Here is a 22,427-nt window from a genome sequence, read left to right as displayed (position 1 = left end):
GAAGGTCTAAAAAGTAGGTGGGATGGGTCTAATAAACTCCTTTATTTCCTGACCACAGCCACATAGTAGTGGTCAATATCTGCTGACCGCAGTGACTGATGTTACAGGGGAAACAGTGGGGAGAAAAAAGAAATATGGGAAAGGGAAGGAAAGAAAGTATTTAGTGGGCGTCTTGGGGAAATGTTGCCATGAGAGGAAGAGGAAGGGGGGAGGGGGAAGAATGAAACTCAGAGGGTAAAAAGAAGGGAGAAGGGAAAACCTGAGAACGAACCATAAAGCTTGTGAGTCCAAAGGGAATTACCAAGTGAATAAATGCTGAGAAGGAGGAGATTTTGTGGTGGGATGGAAATATGATGGGAGACAGAACATGAGGGAGAGACAGGAAGAACCGAGTCTTGGGAAAGAAACCCAGCCTGGTGAGATGGAGAGAGAGAGAAGAGAAAGTTAGAAAATACTGACGGAGAGTAAAATGGCAAAGAGCCGGCAGGAAATGATGGAATAAAGGTAGCAGAAAATAAAGAGGCAAACAAAAGAGGAGGAGGACTGGGATGAGAATGGAAAGAAGATACAGCACACACGAAAATAATACAGCCCACAATGGTCAGTGCAGTAATTTTTATTTTTGTTATAGTTTATTCCTTTTCATGATTGAGGCTTTATTTACCTTTCATGAGTTCGATGCCATCCTGGGGCCTCTGGATGCCGTATTAAGGTGCACAAACTGGCACTGATGTGTGCAAAATGGGCTTCTAGTTGCCTAAGTGCTGATCTGAGCGTCTGAATCCAGGATTTGAATACCCCATTATGTGCTCCTGTGCGATCGATTACGCCCTCTATCTGCAGAGTCTCCAGCTTCCTCTGCCTATTACACTAAGTAGTTAGCATCTATATTCAGGGTTTATTAAATGAATCCAGTATGAGGGGGAAGTATCAATTTTTAAACCAACCTGATGTTTATTCACCACATAGCACAAATCTCAAGAGGTGCTAAATACCTGCATCCATGTTCCATTGGAATCACGGAGAGCTGTAGGCACTCAGAAGCTCTCGGGATTTGACCCATGAAATGTATGATATGAAATATGGGAATGAGGACATTTGCTGACAGTAGCAGAAGTACAGAAGTCCTTTCTTTGCACAGTATCATACTGTTTATTCAGTACTAATGAATATGCACAGCTCAGCAGAGGTTGCCTACCTAAATCTTTCATTAACTGATACCTTTTAAATGCAACCTTGTAAACTTAAAGAGCAAAGAGACAACCTACTTAACAAAGCATTTGGCACCGTATGTATTTTTTTTTCCAGAATTTCAGACTAAGAGGGTTGATCTTAGATTGCAAGACTGACCTCTAGTGTAAAACATCTGCTATAGTTTACTGCCATAAAATCTATGGCTCTTATTCAGCAGATATTGAGTATCCGCAGGCTACCCGAGTTCCTGCAGTTCAGCACCTACAGAACTAATTCTCCCAGCAGCCCAAAAGCTGTTATTCTTTGTCTGGGCTCGGGTGTACTTGTGAGTTCCTGGATTCTGCCTGTTACTGCCAATTGCAAGAGAGTGGCTAAAAGCAGGTCCTTGGAAGGAACTTGCCGAAAATTGACATTCTCGGCAAACTAGACATCAGCTACTGCACAAAGATTGTTTTATGAATCAAGGTTTATGTTGCCCCTGGCATTTGTGGTGTGGATAAATTGAAAGTAGAAGCCCTGCCTCCCTTATCGCCTTACATCCAGGATTTCCTTCTGAAGTAAAGGAAGTAAGTTCTTTACTTCACTGTTCTATTCAGTTCAGCTCACTTTGCCAGATGACTATAAGACAGTCTGCGCTTTGGTTAATTCCAGACATTTTTAAAGTTCATTATAGCAGCCCAGAGTTCTGGTCAGTGACAAACCCATGACACAATGATTTGCCTTGCAAACCTCACAGCTGGAGATTCAGATTCAGTCCCATTGACAGTCTCTAGAAGACTGTTAGTGAGATGGGCTAAAATATGTCTTTCATCTCTTACATCTAGTTATCTGAATAATGATGTACAGTACTCAGTGGAATGTCTATGTAATGTCTGCACATGAAAGTTACATGTCAAACAAAAGAAAAAGTTGTCTTATGCTACATGAGCTTGTAATAAACTCATAAAGCATGCAGCTACATCCTCACAGTTTAGGGAGGAACATAAAAAAGTTAAGAGAGGTCATAAGAACATAAGAACGGCCATAGTGAGTCAGACCAAAGGTCCATCTATCTCAGTATCCTGTCTACCAAGAGTGGGCAATGCCAGGTACCCCAGAAGGAACGAACAGAACAGGCAATGATCAAGTGATCCATCCCTTGTTGCTCATTCCCAGCTTCTGGCAGAGGCTAGGGACGCCATCCCTGCCCATCCTGGCTAATAGCCATTGATGGACCTATCCTCCATGAACCTATCTAGTTCTTTTTTGAACCCTATTATAGTTTTGGCCTTCACAACATCCTCTGGCAAGGAGTTGACTGTGCATTGTGTGGAAAAAAAACTTTTTTGTTTGTTTTAAACCTGCTGCCTATTAATTTCATTTGGTGACCCCTAGTTCTTGCGTTATGAAAAGGAGTAAATAACACTTCCTTAGTTACTTTCTCACACCAGTCATGATTTTATAGACCTCTATCATATTCCCGCTTAGTCGTTTCTTTTCCAAGCTGAAAAGCTCCAGTCTTATTAATCTCTCCTCAGACGGCAGCTATTCCATACCCCTAATCATTTTTGTTGCCCTTTTCTGAAACTTTTCCAAGTCCAATGTATATGTTTTATAATAAAAAATGATACATGGATAAGATAGGAGGAGAGAACTTGGATACTCAATACAAATACACAAAAGAGAAGAGCTGGGGAATGTGATGACAGCTGATTAATAACTTTAAAATAAACGAAAAGAGAGCATTATTCCCAGAACTAGGTAGGCCAAGGAGCATTGGCCTGAATCTAAATGTTAAAATAGATATGAGGGGAAAATTAAGACCAGCTGGATTGTACAATAGACTCTGCCCTCACTGCAAGGGCAGTTGAAAGTGAGATAGTAAGTGGTCGTGCAAACTGCAAGGGTCCAATGCGTGACTACAATGTTCCTGGCTGGCAATACAGCCTGTGGTTCTTTAATAATCACAAGCACTGTGTTCTGTAATTGAACTGGGTAATATGATGTACATTCTTCGCTGATGCCTCTGGTATGTCCCATGAAACTCTGGCAATATAAATCTGAAAGCCACTTGAATAATGTGTGCTCTCTCTCCCTCCCATTGCTGGCTGAGAGCTCTAGAGGTCACAAAATGCTGATGTCTAGCCAACATCTGAGAAGACGCATGTAGAGCTCTTTGCCAGCTACTGGGCCCAACCGAATCTTTCCCAAGAAATATAATGTCTTTCTATCAAGTAAGACACCTGCACTATTGTCAAATGTGAACCAGTTAAAACTTACGCATTGATGAGGAAGGCCTGGAATGAGAGAGTGATTCTGCAGAGATGCACACATCTTGCCTTCTGCATGTGCACAATAGCCATTACTGAGGCAAACCAGATCAAACTACCATATAAAGGCACTAATTGGCAGTATTAATGCCCACAAGTGTCTGCAGATGCAAACCCAGAAAATGAACCATGCAGAATTAACTTGACACCGCTTATGACAAGAAGGATTTCCTTGTGAAGGGGGTATCCTGTATTCTATTCTGCAGGCCACTCTCTTCAGTCTTTTGTTTGGTAGCCAGTTTTGGCACCTTAACTCAGCTTGAAACTGTTTTCTACTTTCTGAGAAGGCAGAATGCCACAAAAGCAGATGAGCATGATCACGGACGTGCCAGAGAACCAGTATGTGCATCAAATTGGTATATGAGTGGTCAGATTCTTGTCCAAGAATGCTGCTAGAGCAGTCATGAATCTCTGCCCAGATTAAAGAGAGATACTGTCATCAGTCTAGCCAAGTACTGACCTGACTTTGGAAAGCTTTAACTCATTTCTTATGGTTTGGGTGGAGTGTTTTGTGCTTTAGTGTATAAGAAGAAGTGTGTTGTGAGGAAAGGAGACTGAACAATGCTAGTAAGATCTGTGCGATCTAAGCAGTTCTAGAAAGGAAGCACCTGTAGATCGTATCAAAAGTGGTTTCCCCACCAAATTGAGTTTCCTGCAAAAGAGGTGCAGATGCAGAGACCAAATTATGACCTTTCACAAAGATTGTGCTGATTCAGACCCAAGAGTACCATTTTAACTGTCTCAGGTTATTGTTTAATTGTGTACTATGCACATATCAAAATCAGTTTATGGCCAGAGGGAAAACAATCCCTGCCCAAGTATCATCATTTTTTAAAACTTATTTATTAAGAAAACAGTTCTCCAGTACATGTGCCAGGCCTCATCAGAAATCCTTACCTTTCTGAAAGTATATTCTATACAAACAACAAGTGTGCCATCAACCTGCATTTTCAAACTTGAGTGCCGATATTTAGAGACCTAAATGCATCCATTGGCACCAAAGAAATATAACTTGCTTTCCAGCAGCACTGAGCATCCATGCATGGCCTCTTTGGGGTCTAGTCTTTTTTCTCCACAGCCCCTCGACTCTCATCTTCCTAGTTATATTGGACTGAGGTAGGATTACTTAGCTAGCAGGGGAAGACAGAACTCTATCACTTTAAATAAATGTCATAACGAGTGACACAGGCAGAGCACCTTTCATCCAAGGATCTCAAAGGACTTTATTAACAATATTAAGCCTCCTGACGCCGTTATGAAGAAGATGTTACCTCCATTTTAGAGATGGATAAATTGAAGCACAGAAGGGTTGTACCTTGCCTGAGCTCATCCTGCAAATTCATGGCAAGAACCGGAAATAGAACCCAGCAAGCATCACTGATAGAACCACCTAATGTTGTAACTATTTGGGGTGGGAAATCAGAATGGGTTTGTGAGATTTGAGGCGGGAAATTGATCTCATCGTTACCTTTTATTTCTCCGACCTGACATTATGCAGCAGAGGTGAGGTCACAGAACAAGTAAAATCTTGCGTGTACCTAAGAAGTCTGTTCAGATCCGATGGGTCCATCAAGGAGGAGGTTTAAAGGAGATGTGCTTTAGTGACATATGCCGCACAGAATCTGATTAACTGATGGACGGATAAAAATATTATGTTTGGTACCAAAGTGAAAATACTAACTGTATTACCCTATGGTCTGGAAGCAGCTGCATTAAATGCAAGAGACATCAGAAGGCTGGAGGCAGTAGGGATGAGTGTCCTTCCAAAGATGGCATGTGTAAAGTGGAATGAAAGTACAAGAATCAGGAAATCCCAGTATTTCAAACTTTTGAGCTTTTGAACAAAGGATAATGGTGACAAGGAGCCTCACTAACATTAGTGGGCTTTGGATCAGGCAATCTGGAAAGAGCCATTTAAGCCCTATCTACTGGAGGAAAAGATCACTGTAACAGGAGGGCTGGGGCTAGCCAATCCTGGTTACAGACTGAGCCACACCTGAAAGAGAGCAGGGTGATTGCCCTGTAAAGAGCAGCAGGGGGCTGCAGTGAAGGAGGGGATGCTCAGAGATTAGAGACTGCTAGGAAGGAGCAGGCTATAGCAGAGAGTAGTGGGAGTTAGGACAAAGACTTCACCCAGGTAGGACACGCCAAAGCAGGAAAGGTATCAGGCAGGAAGAAGAGACGCCTTTGTTTTGTGTAGACATTTGGATGGACTGGAAAACTTTATTTTGAATGTTTGTTGATTTAATAATGCAGAACCCAATGGAGGATGGGAGTAGACAAAAGTGATTGGGATTTTTTTAGTTTAGTGAACAGTCCAAGAGGGGAAACTGAGGAAGGCTGACTCTAGCCTGACAGTAGGCCACAAGGGGGCACATGAGAGGCATCTGGCCTGATTCCAATCACTAACAGAAGTTAGCCAGGAAAGACTATATGAGTGTTCTTACCAGTGCAAATAGCAACCAGTATAAAGTGGTAGAAAATAATCTACCTGCCTACAGAGAAATCGATATGCCAGTGTGCATCAGTTGGATCCTGTGATCTATATACAGCTTTTGTTTTTGTGCACCAGTCTCCGAGGCATTCATTTAGCCATGATATTTCAGTTTTTAAAGGACCAAACCCCTTTTGCAGAGTTATTTTAAGCATCATTTGTTTGAGGCTGGAAGGATGTAATAGTCAAGACGAGATGCAATACGGAATATGGCATTTACTTGCACAATATGCCAAACCCACAGTAAGCATGTTCAAAATCACACCAAGCAATATTCTATTGCAAACGCTTTCTCAGTCCTTAGCAAAGACATTCCGTGAAATCACTTTCAAAAAAGGTCTGCAGGATTTGGCTAACTGTTTTTAGTTGGAATTCTCTTCTGAAAAACGAAATGCAAGGGGAAATGTTACAATATTCATATTCACTTATTGTTATTACAATTGACAATAAGATTTAGCTATCAAAAGTTCCATTTGCCAGCAGTTGTGCCTTATCAGCTGGGAGTTTTCAACAAGCATGTCTGATTGACAGAATAAGGGAAGAAAGCGAAAGTAGAGACTTCTGATTGGAAGCAGAGGCTTTAATGTAACAAGGTGACCTCAGTTTAAAAAAAAGGAGAATTAATAATATCTAACAGTCTTTTCTACTCTTTCCTCACTGTTACTTAAAACGCTCCGTTAAATGTTGACTTCATTAGTAATCCCTCTAATCATTCCCCAAGTTTAAGCCAAATATTTAATTTAAAAAAAATGTCTATTGGATTTAAATTGAACTTACTGGCAATCGAGGCAATTGTAGAATCCCACAAAGTCTTTGGAACTTTGATTTTTAATTAAATGATGCAAGAGACTTTTTAATTTAGATAAATTTTAACTCTTTTGTGCAATGCATAATGTGAATAACTACGTGCAGTTCTCTGGGGGCTGGGCATGGATCTACATGAGTCAATAGAGCTATTGTATACAGCTATATATTAACCAGTTGTCCAAGAAACTCCGTTCAGGACATGATCACTATGATAGGCTGCCTCAGAGCCAAATCCTGCTCCCATGCTGGTGCAATGAGAATCCCTAGATGCACCGCATCCCCTGATTCAGAGATTCTGCCATCAATGGTAGGACTTCTCCAGATGGATACAGGGTATTATGGCACACACTTTGCTTCTTGTCTATATCGGTTTGGTTGTAATTCCCAGAAAGCCAATGGAACAGGCTTCAACTGCAGCCAGTTTTATCTCAGCATGGGATGGAGGAATGGTGGGAGCTTGCCCCAGTACTGAGATTTACATCTGAGTATAAAGTCTTCTTTTAAAGAAGCCTTCTTAATGTCTTCTTTTCTGGCCTAAGGGTATGTCAACACGGCAGGCAGGAGGTGTGATTACAGCACATATAGACATACCTGAGCTTGCTTTAATCTAATTAGCTCAACCCTGGTTTGAATAATAATAGTAGTGAAGCCACAGCAGCCACTTCAGTATGCACTCAGGGTGGGTGGGGCTAGTCCATGCAGCTGTCATGGCTTCACTGCTACTGTATCACACCTTCCAAGTCCCGACTACAGTGTAGACAGACCCGCAGCCTGTAAGGCTGTAGTAGGCCAATAGGGCAACCTGGGAGTTATAAGACCTATACGGACCAAGCACAATAAAAGTGAAATTACTCCATGTGGATGAAATACCATACAAGGCCATTGCATAGACTTTTGTGTACCTGTGGGGAACAGGCGGACTCTGTGTACGGCTGTTTGCAGAAGGTATTTCACCCCGGGCATAACAGTATTTGTACCATTTTGTAATACTTCGAAAAGACAAGTTGTTCCATCAAATAAGGTCTCTTATACCTGCCTCTGATGCATCTGCTACAGGTCACTGTCAGAGGCAGGATACTAGATTAGAGGGATGACTGGATTGATCTGCTATAGTCAGTCCTATATTCCTAGTTGAATACAAATTGCAGAGGCTGTTTCTTTCTTCTAACTGAACTTTTACATTAAAAAGATCTGTTTATTTTTCAGTTTTGTCAGCATGGCAAAGCTGTGAACTACAACCATAACCTGCAAATTTAGAATGTATAAATCTGTCAAGGTAAAGAATGCTGATCCCATGTATATACATTAGGTATGTTTCACAGGCAGAAATACTACACCGACAGCTATTTAATTAACTTTTCCTACTTTGATAAGTGCATAACTTCAGGATATTTACTTTGCACTTATAGAAATCAGACATCTCTTCAGAATGTTTTTGTTTCTTTCATTTGATTTGGCGAGAACCTGCTGGGTTAGTGAACAAAAAACATCCTGTAAGAAACTGTTCCAGCAAATACTTAATGGCCAGCACAGTGTGGGGCAAATACTGTCATTTTTAATAGACCACGTCTAGCCTTTTCCTTTTTTCACATTGCTCTAATTGTCTTTTTCCATTAAAGTCAAACATGGATTGAACACCCGCATGCCAGGAATCACTAAAATGTGTTTAAATTGATACGCATCGTGACTGCTGAGTAAACAGCACAATAAGAACTTACACCTGGCATTGGCCATCTACAGAAATTGCAAAATGTATATAGCTGAGGGACTAATTCTCACTCACATCAGTTAAGGACACTAGTCAGCAGCTTACAGAACTGGTTCCTATGTGAGAATGCAGATTGGCCCAGAATATTTCAGAGAATTATTCCCCATGTTATTGTCTTGTAGTGAGTGAGGCTGAGCAGTTCTACATTTGGATACACATTGTTTGACTGTTATTTCATTGATTCTTTATATCGCTTTGTTATGGTATTAATCAGTATTGCAGGGGTGTGTGAATAAATGTAGATATATAATCGATACATCAAACTATCAGTATATAATCAATATTTACAGATATCAATATGTTTTGTGGCTAACTACAGATAATAAACACACTAACAGTAAATACTGTAGTTACAATTTTCATGAAACCTTGTTTAGCACACTTTTATGAAGCACATTCCGGTTTCCTTTCCATTTTTTCCTCCCGATCTTTTTTGGAGAAACAGTCTTTTTCTCAGACAAATCTGCAGATTTTCTTTCCCTCACTATACTCTAAATTTTCAAAGTGACTCGTGCTTTTGGGAGCCCAGCTTGAAACAACTTAAAGGGTCCTGATTTGCAGACACTGAGTATTTAGCATTTTATGGAACTCCAGCTCCTTTAAGGTTTCTCAGGTTGAGCCCTAAAAGAGTGAGGTGCCCATTCTGTTTCAGTGTAAAAATTGTTAATTACTAGCATGACTGGCACAATAAGACAGTTCTTCTAAATATAATTTAGTCCATTTTCCACCTCCAGGTATTGATCCAGTTCCAGTTGAAAGTCTTTTTCATTGATATCAACTCAAGCTCCAATTGCCCATCTTCTGTCTTTGGAGCTAGGGATATCAGAGTTTCTTCAGCAACATCCATGACATATGCATGCAGAAAGAGATCCAACAGTTGTATTTGCATACTCGGGGAATGGGCAAGATTCCCCAAAATTCACTGGTGGTGGCTGCTATTGCTGCTTCAGCTGCAACTGCAACTGGCAGGCAAGCAATCATCTGGCTTGCAAACCAAATACTGAATGATCCTTTTGGCTATCTAGTATAGCTAAAGTCATGTTTCAATGAAAACTTATCTAGAAGCTGATTCCTTGGAGAGAAAACAGAGGCAGCAGAACCATCTGTGTTTTGTTTTATTTCTTTTAAAAAAAAACTTTTGAGAGAGAGAATGGGAAAAGAGGCTTCTTTACTTTATTATCTGATCAGTCATTTGAGTTTTAATCATTTTTCACAAATCCGATTGATATGAACATTGCTCCTCTTGTGACTACCTTGCAGTTATACACAACCTTTACTTGAGGGGCTTTTACTGCTTTATGAACAGTACACATGTGAAGTGGGAATTATTACACCCATTTTACAGAAGGGTAGACAGAAGCACACAGATTTAGTAACTTTCCTACTGCCTCATGATACTGGCCAATTTTTGGAATAGAACCCCGAACCTTGCAGGGAGGAAGGCCTCTCCTTTAGCAACTAACCCAGCATGACTTCCCCTATGACCATTTCTAGTAGCTGCCATCTCACTGTCCATGTGATACCATTCTGAGAACATTTAAATGATGGATAACATAAGAGGTTTATATTGCTACTATCCACTGCACATTTAGTTCACACGGTAATTTCCTCTCACGTCTCATGGCTATTTTTTCTTATGGCCTTTTACAAAGAACTTTATTAAAAGCTTTTAGCTATAGAATTTTCACAGTTATTTTCCTTCTCTGACATCTATGCTTATTTGTCTAACCTCCTCTCTGTATGTTATCCTCAGGTAACCCACTAAGCATTGCCTGCAAAGCATTCTTTGGATTCAGTGGAGAATCGGGCCCCGTGATCTACTGGATGAGAGGGGAAAAATTCATTGAAGAACTAGAAGGTCACATTAGAGAAGGGGAAATCAGGTACTGTTTGGAGTATTTATTTTACTGCTAAAAAAATGGTATGGCCCAACAGAGAATGTTTTTAACAGCTTTTTAATTTGAACTGAAAATGATTTTCTTGTCTAAAAAGTGATGGATGGCTGCAAACCAGTGCAACATTAGCTCATTGCTTCTGAATATACTCTAAAGACAGTGTGGCTATCCATGTGTTCTGAGGATATGTCACCAATTTCCCTAGGCTACCACTGACATGCTTCTGAATATCCTGGGGGTTGTTTTTGGCCTTTAACTATAATGATATTGTCCACTACATTTGCCCCAAGTGGCTGCTCTTGGGAAATTAATGTTATTTTCAGTATTGATGTTAATCCTAAAGCTGGATGGCCACCTGCCAGAGATTTCCACACTGTTTCTCTTCTATTTGCCCAACCAGCATAGAGAATGTACAGTGCACATAACTTAAGCAATGCCTTCTCTAAGCGTTTGTGTTCCTTTCTGCAGACAAACAAGTAATTGTGAGCTTTTTGTTTACCCATCTTGTGCCTTTTTTGTTTCATCAGACATTCAGGTTGCTGACCATTGCTTATTGTAAAAGTTTTAAAGAAAAGAATCCTTCATAATATGTGTCTCCGTTAATTTGTATGAGTCCAAATGAACCTTATAGTTCATGGAGTTTGTACATAACTATATTCCCTTGTCACCCCTCATTAATGATCCCTTGAGCTTCTTGAGTAGGCCCCACATCTTCATCTATGTTTGCCCAACTCATGGTGGTGTTCCCAATTCTCCTTGACAAATGATGAATAAAAGTATTAAAAGAACCCAGGTTCTTTTCATGTCTTCCATCTCTCACCTGTTTAAGATCCATCTTTAACAGCAAATTATCAAAGAAATCCAAAATAACGGACCCAAAATTTCCCCTTAGTCATATGTAAGATTCCTCACAAAAAGTAAGAAGGGTTTTTGTTGCACAGTCGCTGTGGTGTTTAATGAATGCCAGTATAAAATTCCAGCAAACTGCTGCCTGCATTAATGAGCATTATAAAAACTCTTCATATGGAAGTTCCTTTATAACAACAGAATGATTTTGTTACTCCCCTGGAACATCCAAACTTGATTCCAAACTAAGTCCCCTGTTCTGCCCCAAATTACACGCGTGCCTCTTCCACTGACTTGTTTGAGAACTGGATGGACATAGACTTTAACCCAAAAGTTGCAATATCTTTCAGTAGAAGTACATTGGGCTACGTTTCCCAGCTGCAGCAGATCTCTGCTCAGTGCCGCAGGGGAAGGTGGGAGTCAAAGTTGGCTGCCATGCATCTGTCCACACTTGCCAGAGATTGCTGGAGCCCAGCATGATCTGACCATGTGCCCTCCTGCAGCCCAGCATGCATTCCACTCTGGAGGGCATTAAACTAGCAGTAAGCCCTTAGCACAGATTACAATTGGTTTCTTTATCTGTTGGCTTCTCAACTTAATTGATTGAATCGGAGGTTAAGTAGCATTTGTGTTCCGTTGCCCCTATCTAATTGTTCCTCTTAACTAATTTCACATTTCCCCCAATTAAAATGCTTTAACTCAGAGTATAAACTCAGAGCAATTCAAGTGTGTCTTTTCTTCAGTACATCTAATAGCACCATATATCCCCTCTTGCTTTTATAGACCATGGTCAACGTTAAAAGCTCAGCACTTGCCAACAGCTCCAATGCTGTTATTTTAGGTGCCAGAGTTCATGCTTTTCTTTGAGTTGGAAATAAACACAGCAACCACATACATGGTAACTGTTTGAAAAAGTTGACTTTCTCATGGTGACCAGTGTTGTCTACATCTAAGATTGACCATGCCCTCTTGATTCAACACTAAACACGGCTGTCATGTTACGAGCACTGCAAGCCTGCCCATATCTTCCATCCAGTCATTGTTATTGATCTTTTCCAAGATAAAATATATGCAACCGATGCATAGAAATTGATTAGCAGTGGTAGGCCCTGTCTATTTGACACTTGTCCTACTCCGCTATCAATACATCAGCCATAGGTATGTCCCTTTAAATGCTGAGATAGACTTGTAATAACCAGGCATTGATACAATCAGACCAATGAGTGTCCAGGCATTTTTGCGTTGCTAAGAGTCTAAAGCTGTAGCTCTACTTTGTATTTTAGAGAAAGTTAGAAGCCCATCCTTTTGCTTTTCAAACTTAATCTGAATCTTCCCTGGCTACTTCAGATATTTTCCTTTACACAAGATTTAAGCTACTCCCTTTTGTTCTGAAGAGAATGTAATATAGCTGGTGAGGTCTTTTGTACACAGTCATGTGACACTCCAAAGACTCTCTGATATCCATTTCCACCTCTAATATTGATAATTGACAGTGAATTAATCTGTGCTTTCTTAGGAGAGCACTACAATGTGTACTCAGATATATTCCTTTTGAAGTCATATCCATGGGACTATTTGCCTGGGTAATGGCTATTCAGCATGGTTAAGGGCTGTAGAACTGAGTCTGGAGTGATTTATCAAGGGTGTGTGAGATGGCATGACAAAAAAGGTAAGGTCTGACCACCGTGAGGTAGTGATTATCATTGCAGGGGCAAATCGAAGGCGGGATCTTCTTTTTCTAAGTGAGAAGGGCCCACTCCTACCTCCCTCCCCCTTGAATTAAATTCACCAAAGGATAGAAAACTGTAGGGAAGGGGGTGGGGGATGAGACCTTGCCCAGGTTCTTCTTGCCCAGGAGTGGGATTTCCACACGGTAATAAAAATGTCATGTAAATTGAACCAGTGCTATTAAACAAGGAATAACAGTCTTTCAGCCTGCCTGCAGAGTTGTGAATTGCATCTGATTATCAAAGCAGTTCTCAGTGAATTTCAATTCTATTCCTTTGCCATGGCTGAGAAATATTGTTCACTATAAATCTTACCTTACAAATTACCCTATCAATTGCTAATATTTTTGTCCTTTTGCGACCCCAATAAAACAGTTTACAAATCCCTTATAATGCTTGTCTTGGAAAATATATTTGTCTTTTTCTTTTCTCCCCACAAGAAGCTTCTCGGTGTTTAAAATGGAAATAATTTAATTCCTATTCAATGCATGAAAAGATGTGAATGGGGACATTTTAAATTGAAAGCCTCATTTTCCCTCACTGATTTATCTCGCTCTCTGCACTCTCGCCCACACAAGTCAATTAGCAGGTGCAAAACTCTCCAAGAATACGTGAAAGCTTCTATTCCACTACGAGAAGTAAGAACGCAAAATTACTACTGCAATTTAGCTAGCGTGTTAAGGTGTGTCTGCACTGCAGTCACAGGGTGTGGATGCAGCTCGCATAGACATGTCTGAGCTAGCATTAATCTGGCTAGCTCAGGATCCAGAGCAGTGAACCATGGCAGCACACACTTCAGAAGAGGCTACCCACTCAAGTCATTGGTTACAGCCCAAGCAGGTTGGTACAGCTTACACTGAATCCTGTGCTGTAGTTTCACTGCTCCAAGACCCATTACATTCGACAAACCCTTGAGTGCTTTATAGACAAGTAAGAAGATGATGACTCTCCCCTGAAGAGCTTCCAATCTTAAAAGACAATATACAGAGTAATAAGTGGTTAGGCAATGAAGCCCACCATACAGTTTGTTAGTTCATTGGCTTCTGTCTGGAAGTGTCTATGTATGTGTCCTTTCATCTACAATCTATCTTTCTTGAGGGAACAACTAGGGTTTTTGTGCCTATTAGAAATAGTGGCCCAGATCCTCGGCTATGTATGAGAAGTGTATATCACAGGGCTGGAGTTCGCCTACAGATGTGGCTGTAGATCACATGTTGATTATTGAAGGCCCTGATCCTGCAAATAGAGTCACCTGTATGTACACTTATGTGCCTAACATCAATGAGAGGGATTGTAATGATCTGCACCTAAGTCATTGTGTCTCAATTTGCTGCATGGGAATTTGGATCCCTGCGTGAAGTCAATCGCAAAAATCCCACTGACTTCAATGGGACCTGGGTTTCTCCCTGTGTATGTGGATCCCTTTGCACGTTCAGGGTCTGAGTTTGTTAAAATTCTTCTGTGCTTCCCAGAAAACATGGCTCTGTCTATTCACAGGATCAGTTACAAAATGCAGCCATTTAGAGTTGCACATCTTGTAATATTCTGTGTCTGTACAGAACACATTTAAAGGAATTGGTCATGAGCTCTGTTCTGTGGGTAAAAAGCAAACAGAAGGTCTAACCCCATTAGGAGCTTCCTGCAGTTTGCTGCCTTTACCTCAGCCCACCCCAATATTGAAGCATCACTTCTCATTTCCATGATTAGATCCCCTTCTACTGAGTTTATTTCTCTGCCATTTTAATTAGCAACAGGATAAGTGACAATGATTCTCAGTCCAAGTGCAAATCTTTTTTTTTTTAAGAGAGCTCTTTTTAGATGATGCTGCATTATTTAAGTGTAGCGTGAATGGCTGGTACTTTCATTTTAAATGGCTTTGGAATAATAGTTTATTTTATCATAATTTTGAACTATCTTTACAATTGCCATTGTGTGTAAGATTTGCTCATTATAATAAATCTAAGCCTGGGAAACCCTGAAAACTCATGAACTGCTTCTGATTAATGTCCCCAGATATCTTCTTTGTTAGCTGTTTTATTCCTTCCCTGCAGTGTGATTTGTGGACCAAAATGGGGAGCATATTGTTTACCAACAGAGAAGAAAGACGGGCCGGGGAAACTATCTCAACAGATACAAAGAATATTAATAAAGAAAATGGACTTAATTGATTGGACGTGTAATGAGTCAGCCAGATGGAATGCAAGCAAAAATTTAAGTCTGCAGGCTGAGCATCTTCTCTCTGGAGGTTCCCATTCCGTCCAGAAATGATGCAAATTCACCTTTTCTTGCAGTATTTCAGCCCTTGCAGTCTGTCCCAGAACCAGGAAATGCAGAAGTACACAAGAATTGAAGATAGTTGTGCAAAAAGAAGCAATTCAAACTTTTCCAAAATTCAAAGATATGCTGGGGGGAGGAGGCAGTTCTGATTCTCAATGCACTTGTGCAGATACAATGTAACTAGAGAAAATGTGGCTCCCTCCAGTATGGTTTCTGACAGTTTGTCTCAGATCGCATAAGGTTTCTTGGTTTTAGAGACAGAATTGAAAGGGATTAACATACTGTAACTAGGTGGTTTAGAGAGGCACTTGAGTCACAAGTTCAATGCACACCCGAACTGTAGGGGTGGTCAGAACCCAGAGGCAAATCCAAATTCTGGACCTCAGGATCTGGATCCTGGATCTAACCACCCACAAACTCCAGATCACTATGTTACAGCTGAAACCATCTCTTACTTTGGATCAGATTTTTAAAAGTTGTCCACTCTCATTTGGGCATCAAAATTTGTTGCCAGATTTCCCAAAGTGCTCAGCATGCTGAGTGCATGTCTGGTCCTGAGCTCTTCTGAAAATCTAATACTGAGCACAATGGGGCCCCCAACCCAACCGATACTTGGTTGAAAATTGTCTGTCTAAATTGTTTTTCAGTGGGGGAAAACAATGGGGTTTTTTTAATTAAGTGAGCTACTTTCCATGGAAAAAATTTTCTTTTTATTGAAAACTCCCAAATCAAAACATTTTTGTTTCAGCCAAAAGTTTTCAGATCTTGTTTACCAACAGAGAAGAAAGATGGGCCAAGGGAAACTATCTCAACAGATACAAAGAATATTAATAAAGAAAATGGACTTAATTGATTGGATGTGTAATGAGTCAGCCAGATAGAAAGCAAGCAAAAATTTAAGTCTGCAGGCTGAGCATCTTCTCTCTGGAGGTTCCCATTCTGTCCATCATTTTATGATGAAAAGTCAAAGTTTTCCTTGGCGGGGTGGGGGGGCTTTTCCAGCTAGCTTTGCTGTACAAATGATAAACAAGTCTGTTGCTGTAATTATGGGCTTCCTTGGGGAAGGGATTTTGTTCTTTGGGAAACCTTAATTTATTTTTCAAGAGTCTATACTGTTGTGATTGCAGCACCTATAGGTGTAACTGAGCTAGCATTGATCTAGCTAGCTCAAGTGGCAAAGCAGGGAAGCCACTGCAGCATGAGTAAGCCATCCAAGTAAGTCATCAGGATCCCAGGCACGTTTCTACAGCCCGTGCTTCCTTGGCTTCGTGGTTCCAGTACCCGATCTAACTAAATTAAAAATGTGCCCGTAAGCACTTTGCATTCTTAGTGCACTGCATTATACACGGTGCATGTAAAACTGTACTATCGTCATTACAATGCTACATTGTTTGTGAGTGCTGTGCAGAGTTCCTGATGCATTTTTCTCACATATTATGCAATAATACACTAAGAGGGCTGAAGTGACTCCGGTGGCTACAGAGCTGATTATGTAGACGCTGCATTTCCTGTTGCGAACTTGTTAGATGTCTTTTACAGGCAGCTGATCAGCACCAGTGTCATCATCAAAACCCATCTGGGTTTGCTTGTATTGGTTGGGTTGATTTTTACGTGCTGCTGCAGGATTGCAGGAACCCAAACCCTTCCCCTCTGTGCCTTAGAACATGTGAAAGACTGAGCCACAAATCTCTGATCCTCCACGTGATGTGCCCATAAAAGGGGAAGAGCAGAATCCCAGCAATCTCTGGCTTTCCGCAGAGCTGCATACCTGCTTTCGTAGGTTTTCCACCAGAGCACAGTATGCAACCCTGCTTCTGCAGCACAGCCTCATCTTACTCTTAACTGTGGCCTCGTAGCTGTCTTTCCCTGTGCATGATCCTCCCTTTCAGGTCTCCTCCATGCTGGGTAAGTGGAAGGCAACCTGTGGCCTTTTGTACACTGTGTGGCATATGGTGATCTTTTCATGGGCATCCTGTCCCTATCAGACTAAGAGGAGACGTCATTCTCGCTTTCAGACTCCTCAAAGAACATCTTGGAGAGAAAGAAGTGGAACTAACATTAACCTTTGATGCTGTTGGGGAGGCAGACCTGGCTAACTACACCTGCCACGTGGAAAACCGAAATGGACGTAAGCATGCCAGTGTCCTTCTGCGTAAAAAAGGTATTTAACTCTCCCACGCCTTAGAGAATGGAGTGAGATCCTGGCTCCATTGTAGTCAATGGCAAAACTCTCCTTGACTTCAAAGGGCCAGGATTTCTTCCTGTGTGCTTATTGCAGCTAAAATACGTGCGCATTGTGGCATATGTGTACCATTAAGAGTAACATTGTTTTAGAGAACTACTGAGCTCATATTTAGACTCACTAATTGAGTAATATGGCCCCAGCTCCAGTGAAGTCAATGAAAGGATTTCAATTTAAACCAGCTGAAAACTGAAAACACACACTATTTAATATTGAAGTTCATTGTTTTTATATTTCTCCTTTATCATATTTTCACTGATTAAACTGAGCATTTTAAACAATACAGGCGCAGGTTGATTTATTACAGTAACAAGAAGGAAAACACTGCTACAGAGGAGACTGTTCATAGAATCATAGATTTTAGGGTTGGAAGGGACCTCAAGAGGTCATCAAGTCCAACCTCCTGCTCAAAGCAGGACCAACCCCAGCTAAATCATCCCAGCCAGAGCTTTGTCAAGCCGAGCCTTAAAAACCTCTAAGGATGGAGATTCCACCACCTCCCTAGGTAACCCATTCCAGTGCTTCACCACCCTCCTAGTGAAGTAGTGTTTTCTAATAGCCAACCTAGATCTCCCACACTGCAACTTGAGACCATTGCTTCTTGTTCTGTCATCCATTACATCCAATCGATTGTTAATCCATTACCATTGTGTTTACCTTTACCATGATATTTGCAGGATTCACTGTGCTGAGAATGGCAAATATTGCAAGTGCCACTATATTTTTAATACTGTTGGTTGTAGAAGAAACATCCAAATTAGTATTACCTTTCAAGAAACTCTGTGGTTTAGAACAAGCCATTATCTTATACAGAATGTAAACAGTATCTCATTAGAATCCTTTCCATGTTGTTAATTTCAACATCCTCTCTCATTTGGAATTAGGGTGACATTTAGAGGGAAAGACTCCATCAGCCTTTCCCCGCTGCCTCCCCTCTGCCAGAACCTTTCACTGACATGTACAGCTACACACAGCAGTGTGGACACAGCTTGTGTTTCACTGCCATGTATAGCTACACATACCCAACATGTGTGGTGTAGACGTAGCCTTATGGAGATCCCCATTCAATCTAAAATGAAGCATTCCAACAGGTACAAAAGCTATGAAATTGTATCTATTGGAAAAGCAAAACTGAGAAGCCACAGGAAGCTCAGGAAGTAAAACTGAGAAGCCACAGGAAGCTCACAAAAGGGTTAACAAATTGGGTGCATTACTACTATTACCCTTGGTTGGAAATGCATTTACCAGAAAAGTAAAGTTGTTTTTATATGTGCACCTGGAAGTTTCCATATAAAGGTTGCTGAAGCAGTGTTTTGTTTCCTTTACTGAACGTTTAGGATGCACAAGGAATAGTAAGAAAATTCAAGGCATTTCAGAATGCTAGTGGCGCTACATAAGAAATATTGCTGAGTATAGAATTTGGAAGTTGGAAAGGACCACTTTTCAGTTATTCTATCATCTCCCCTTGCACTGTGACTGGATACATTTCATATTCGCCCTAGAGTACCACCAGTAGTTGAATTTCAAGTCCTGCCTTGAATATCCCCATTGGTGGCAATGCCAGAGTGATTCTTGGCTGCTTGTCCCATTGTTTAATTGTCTGCATATTTATAAAGTTCTAATATTTAACCTAAATTTCCTTGTTGTGCCCTAAACAAATCAATTCTTATCCTATCCTAATTGCCCTTTGTCTCCCTGTATGGACTTGCAAAGTACCCACAGACCTGTGAATATTAATCCTGATGTTCCAATTATAATATTAAGGATCAAAAAGAAAATCAAACTTTAATTGTTGAATGGGGTTTCTGTATTAGGCACTGATCCCTTCAAGACAGGGCCACCTGGAGGGGGAGGGGCCAATTTGCCCCAGGCCCCGGACCCCACAGGGGCCCCCGCAAGAATATAGTATTCTATAATATTGCAACTTTTTTTTTATGGAAGGGGCCCCGAAATTGCTTTGCCCCAGGCCCTCTGAATCCTCTGGGCGTCCCTGCTTAAAGAGCATGCTTAACAAGGAAACTAAAGCCAAGGAAACTGTTCACGTGCTTAGATTAAATGTGTGCTTAAGTCCTTTGCTGGATCAGTGTTTTAATTGTCTTGCAAACGGGAAAGTCTATTTCAAAGGATAAAAACTACAGCTGTCCCTAGGCATCAAGAAATATTGGTATTATAGCCACACAGTAATGGTGTTTTATCTAGTTATTTAGGATTCAGTGTCATCCAGAGTGGGGCAATTTTGCCTACAAATTAAACAACTACAGCTTTACATGGACATCTTTACATGGAAACCAGTCTGATTGTCCCACTTCCGAAAACAAAGACACGGGTCTGTTCCTGGGCCCTGAATACCACAGTCTATTCTCTGTTACACAGTTCTTCACTGGCGTCTTTCAAAGACACTTTATTATTTGCTTTGATATATTTTAAAATGTATTTTCCACACAATCTTTGCTCCCACACTGCCTGAGTATGCCTGTTACTTGGGAGTCCATAGGTTATGCAGTCCTCATTCACCTACCAGCAGCTTCCCTCAGTAAATAACAAGGAAATAGCTTAGAATTCCCTTTAGATGAATTTGAAAACAGTCCTTGGCTTTTCTGACAAAAAAAATATCTAAGTGCACTATAAAATGTACTTCTTATAACAGAAATAACTTGTCAGGAGCTGCTGAGTCGAATCAATCAGTGGCCCGAGTTGAAAGACGCAGTGGGCTTTTCAATGAAAGGATATACTGCAACAATATCAGCTCAACACTTATTTTCAAGAACGTCCACTTCACATCAGATATAAAGGAAACAAATTTTGGATTTGATGACATCATTAGCCATGAGGGAACCTTCTGAGCTTCACTGAGCTGTTGGTTACTGGGTATTTCTAGTTCTCCTAGCATTTAAACCAGCTCAGTGCTCCAAATAATATATCATGGATTAATCTTTTTCATTATTTTAAATAAGAAATATTCTTTGCAACTTTTCCCTTTACTGATTTTCCCTCGTATAACAGCATAAGGGCCAGATTCTTAGATGCCTCATGCTCCACAATGCCTTGCTGCACAAGTTATCCCATTGACTTTAATGGGACTCCTAAAGGAGAAAGGAACTACTCATTGTGACTTGGGGCCTGAATGAAATATATCTGAATGTATTTTTTGGTTTTGATAGAAGTAATGGGCTAGACTGCGAACTACACCAAGATTGGAGACAGTGCAGTTCAGGGGGAAAGGTCTCAAGGGCTGGTCTACACCGCGGGAGGGAATCAATCTAAGTTACGCAACTTCAGCTACGTGAATAACGTAGCTGAAGTCAGTGTGCTTAGATCTACTTACCACAGTGTCTTCATTGTGGTAATTTGACGGCTGATGTTTCCCCATCAACTCCACCTACTCGTCTCGCTCCGGTGGAGTACCAGAGTCGACGGGAGAGCGCTCGGCGATCAATTTATTGCGTCTAGACTAGACACAATAAATTGACCCCCGCTGGATCGATCGTTGCCCGTTGATCCAGCGCATAATGTAGACATGCCCTAATAAGTCTAGGCCAATCAAGCACTGAAACAGCCAGCCAAAGGGACGGTTGGGCCATCCCACATCCCTTCTTACATATCAGTTAAGCAGAGGGGGAGAGTGGGTGGCATAGAACCAGCTACGCACGCAGGGCTGAGTACGTTTACATTTAGCCTAGTCTCAATCCCATATTAGTGGAAGATAGTGACAAACTGGGGCGAGTTCAGAAGAGAGGAAGAAAAATGATTATGGAGTGATGGGCTAAGTTATGAGGAAAGATTAAACCATGTGTAGCTTGGATATTTAGTGTGGTCTATGAGAGGTACAAGTCGGGCTAATGGAATGTAATTAAGAAAGCTCTACACTCATCCAAAATTTTGTCTATCAGACTGTGGAGTAGTCTCCTCAGGATAGTTGTGCTACCGCTATCATGCAGGACTTTGAAAACGAGCACTGAGAAATGCAGAGTGACTTTTTCCTTCTTGTACTTCTGTGGGACTATGCTTTCTTGCTGGAGAGATCTTGCAAATTGGAAATTGAAAATTGAAATTGAAAATTGAAAATTGAAAATAAGTTGAGGGCATCTGATGGTTAATTACTGAAACAGGAAGCATTGCTAAATGAAACTAAGCCCAAAATGTGCCCTCCTAATGTTCTTTTTTCAACCTTAAGATGACATTAGTGGCAGAATGATGCATTTTCTTAGCATCTAAGTTTTTGTAAGTTTTATGCTTCTAAACTTTGTCTTTTATCATCCTAGTTCTTTGCTTTATGTCTCTTTGAACTATATTTGTCAAATATCTGCACTGACATCTTGTGTAAAGTAATCTGGGCTGTTGGTGATAGCTGTGTCAGATTGTCTTCTTGTAAGTTTTATGGATGGATGAATTGCAAAGCAAGGCTGAGTAGTTCTAGTGTCTATTCTATGTTTGAGAGGACACTTCAGTCTGATAATGGGTATCTCCAGTGCTACAGATTTATTTATTGTAGGTCATTCCAACTTTTGTCATTGGTTTGTCAGTGACAGGCAGAGTTCTGGGGACCTGGGTTCTATTACCAGCTCAGTCGCTGGCTTGAGGTCATGTCACCAGTCTGTGCCTCAGTTTCCTCATCTGTAAATTGGGACAAAGACTCTTACCTCCTTTGTAAAGTGCTTTGAGATCCATTTATGAAATGTGCCCTATATAATTATCATATTAGCATTTTCCTCGTGCAACATCAGCTGTAATCTATAAATGTTTACGCCAGGCTCCACTTGTATGGCTCCAAACCCTGGCAGTTTTGCATTATACCATTTCCTGAAGGCCAGAATATTTGGGCTCTGTTAGACCAGAGTACTGAGTTGATTCAAGAGACAAGGCCTCTC

The 22,427-nt window shown here is 40.9% G+C and overlaps 1 protein-coding gene across 1 annotated transcript in view; it reads left to right on the top strand.

Moving 5' to 3' along the window:
• The window catches only part of IL1RAPL2 (interleukin 1 receptor accessory protein like 2), a 563,669-nt gene that overhangs the window by 523,232 nt on the left and 18,010 nt on the right, over nucleotides 1–22,427 (top strand). The window contains exons 7-8 of the mRNA XM_050964503.1: nucleotides 10,326–10,455; nucleotides 17,333–17,478. Coding sequence (XP_050820460.1) covers nucleotides 10,326–10,455; nucleotides 17,333–17,478 — 276 coding nt within the window. The remainder of the gene's footprint in view (nucleotides 1–10,325; nucleotides 10,456–17,332; nucleotides 17,479–22,427) is intronic.

The sequence above is a fragment of the Gopherus flavomarginatus genome, chromosome 8 (assembly GCF_025201925.1).
Source record: "Gopherus flavomarginatus isolate rGopFla2 chromosome 8, rGopFla2.mat.asm, whole genome shotgun sequence".
Taxonomy (NCBI): domain Eukaryota; kingdom Metazoa; phylum Chordata; order Testudines; family Testudinidae; genus Gopherus; species Gopherus flavomarginatus.
This window is presented reverse-complemented; position numbering and strand designations above follow the sequence as displayed.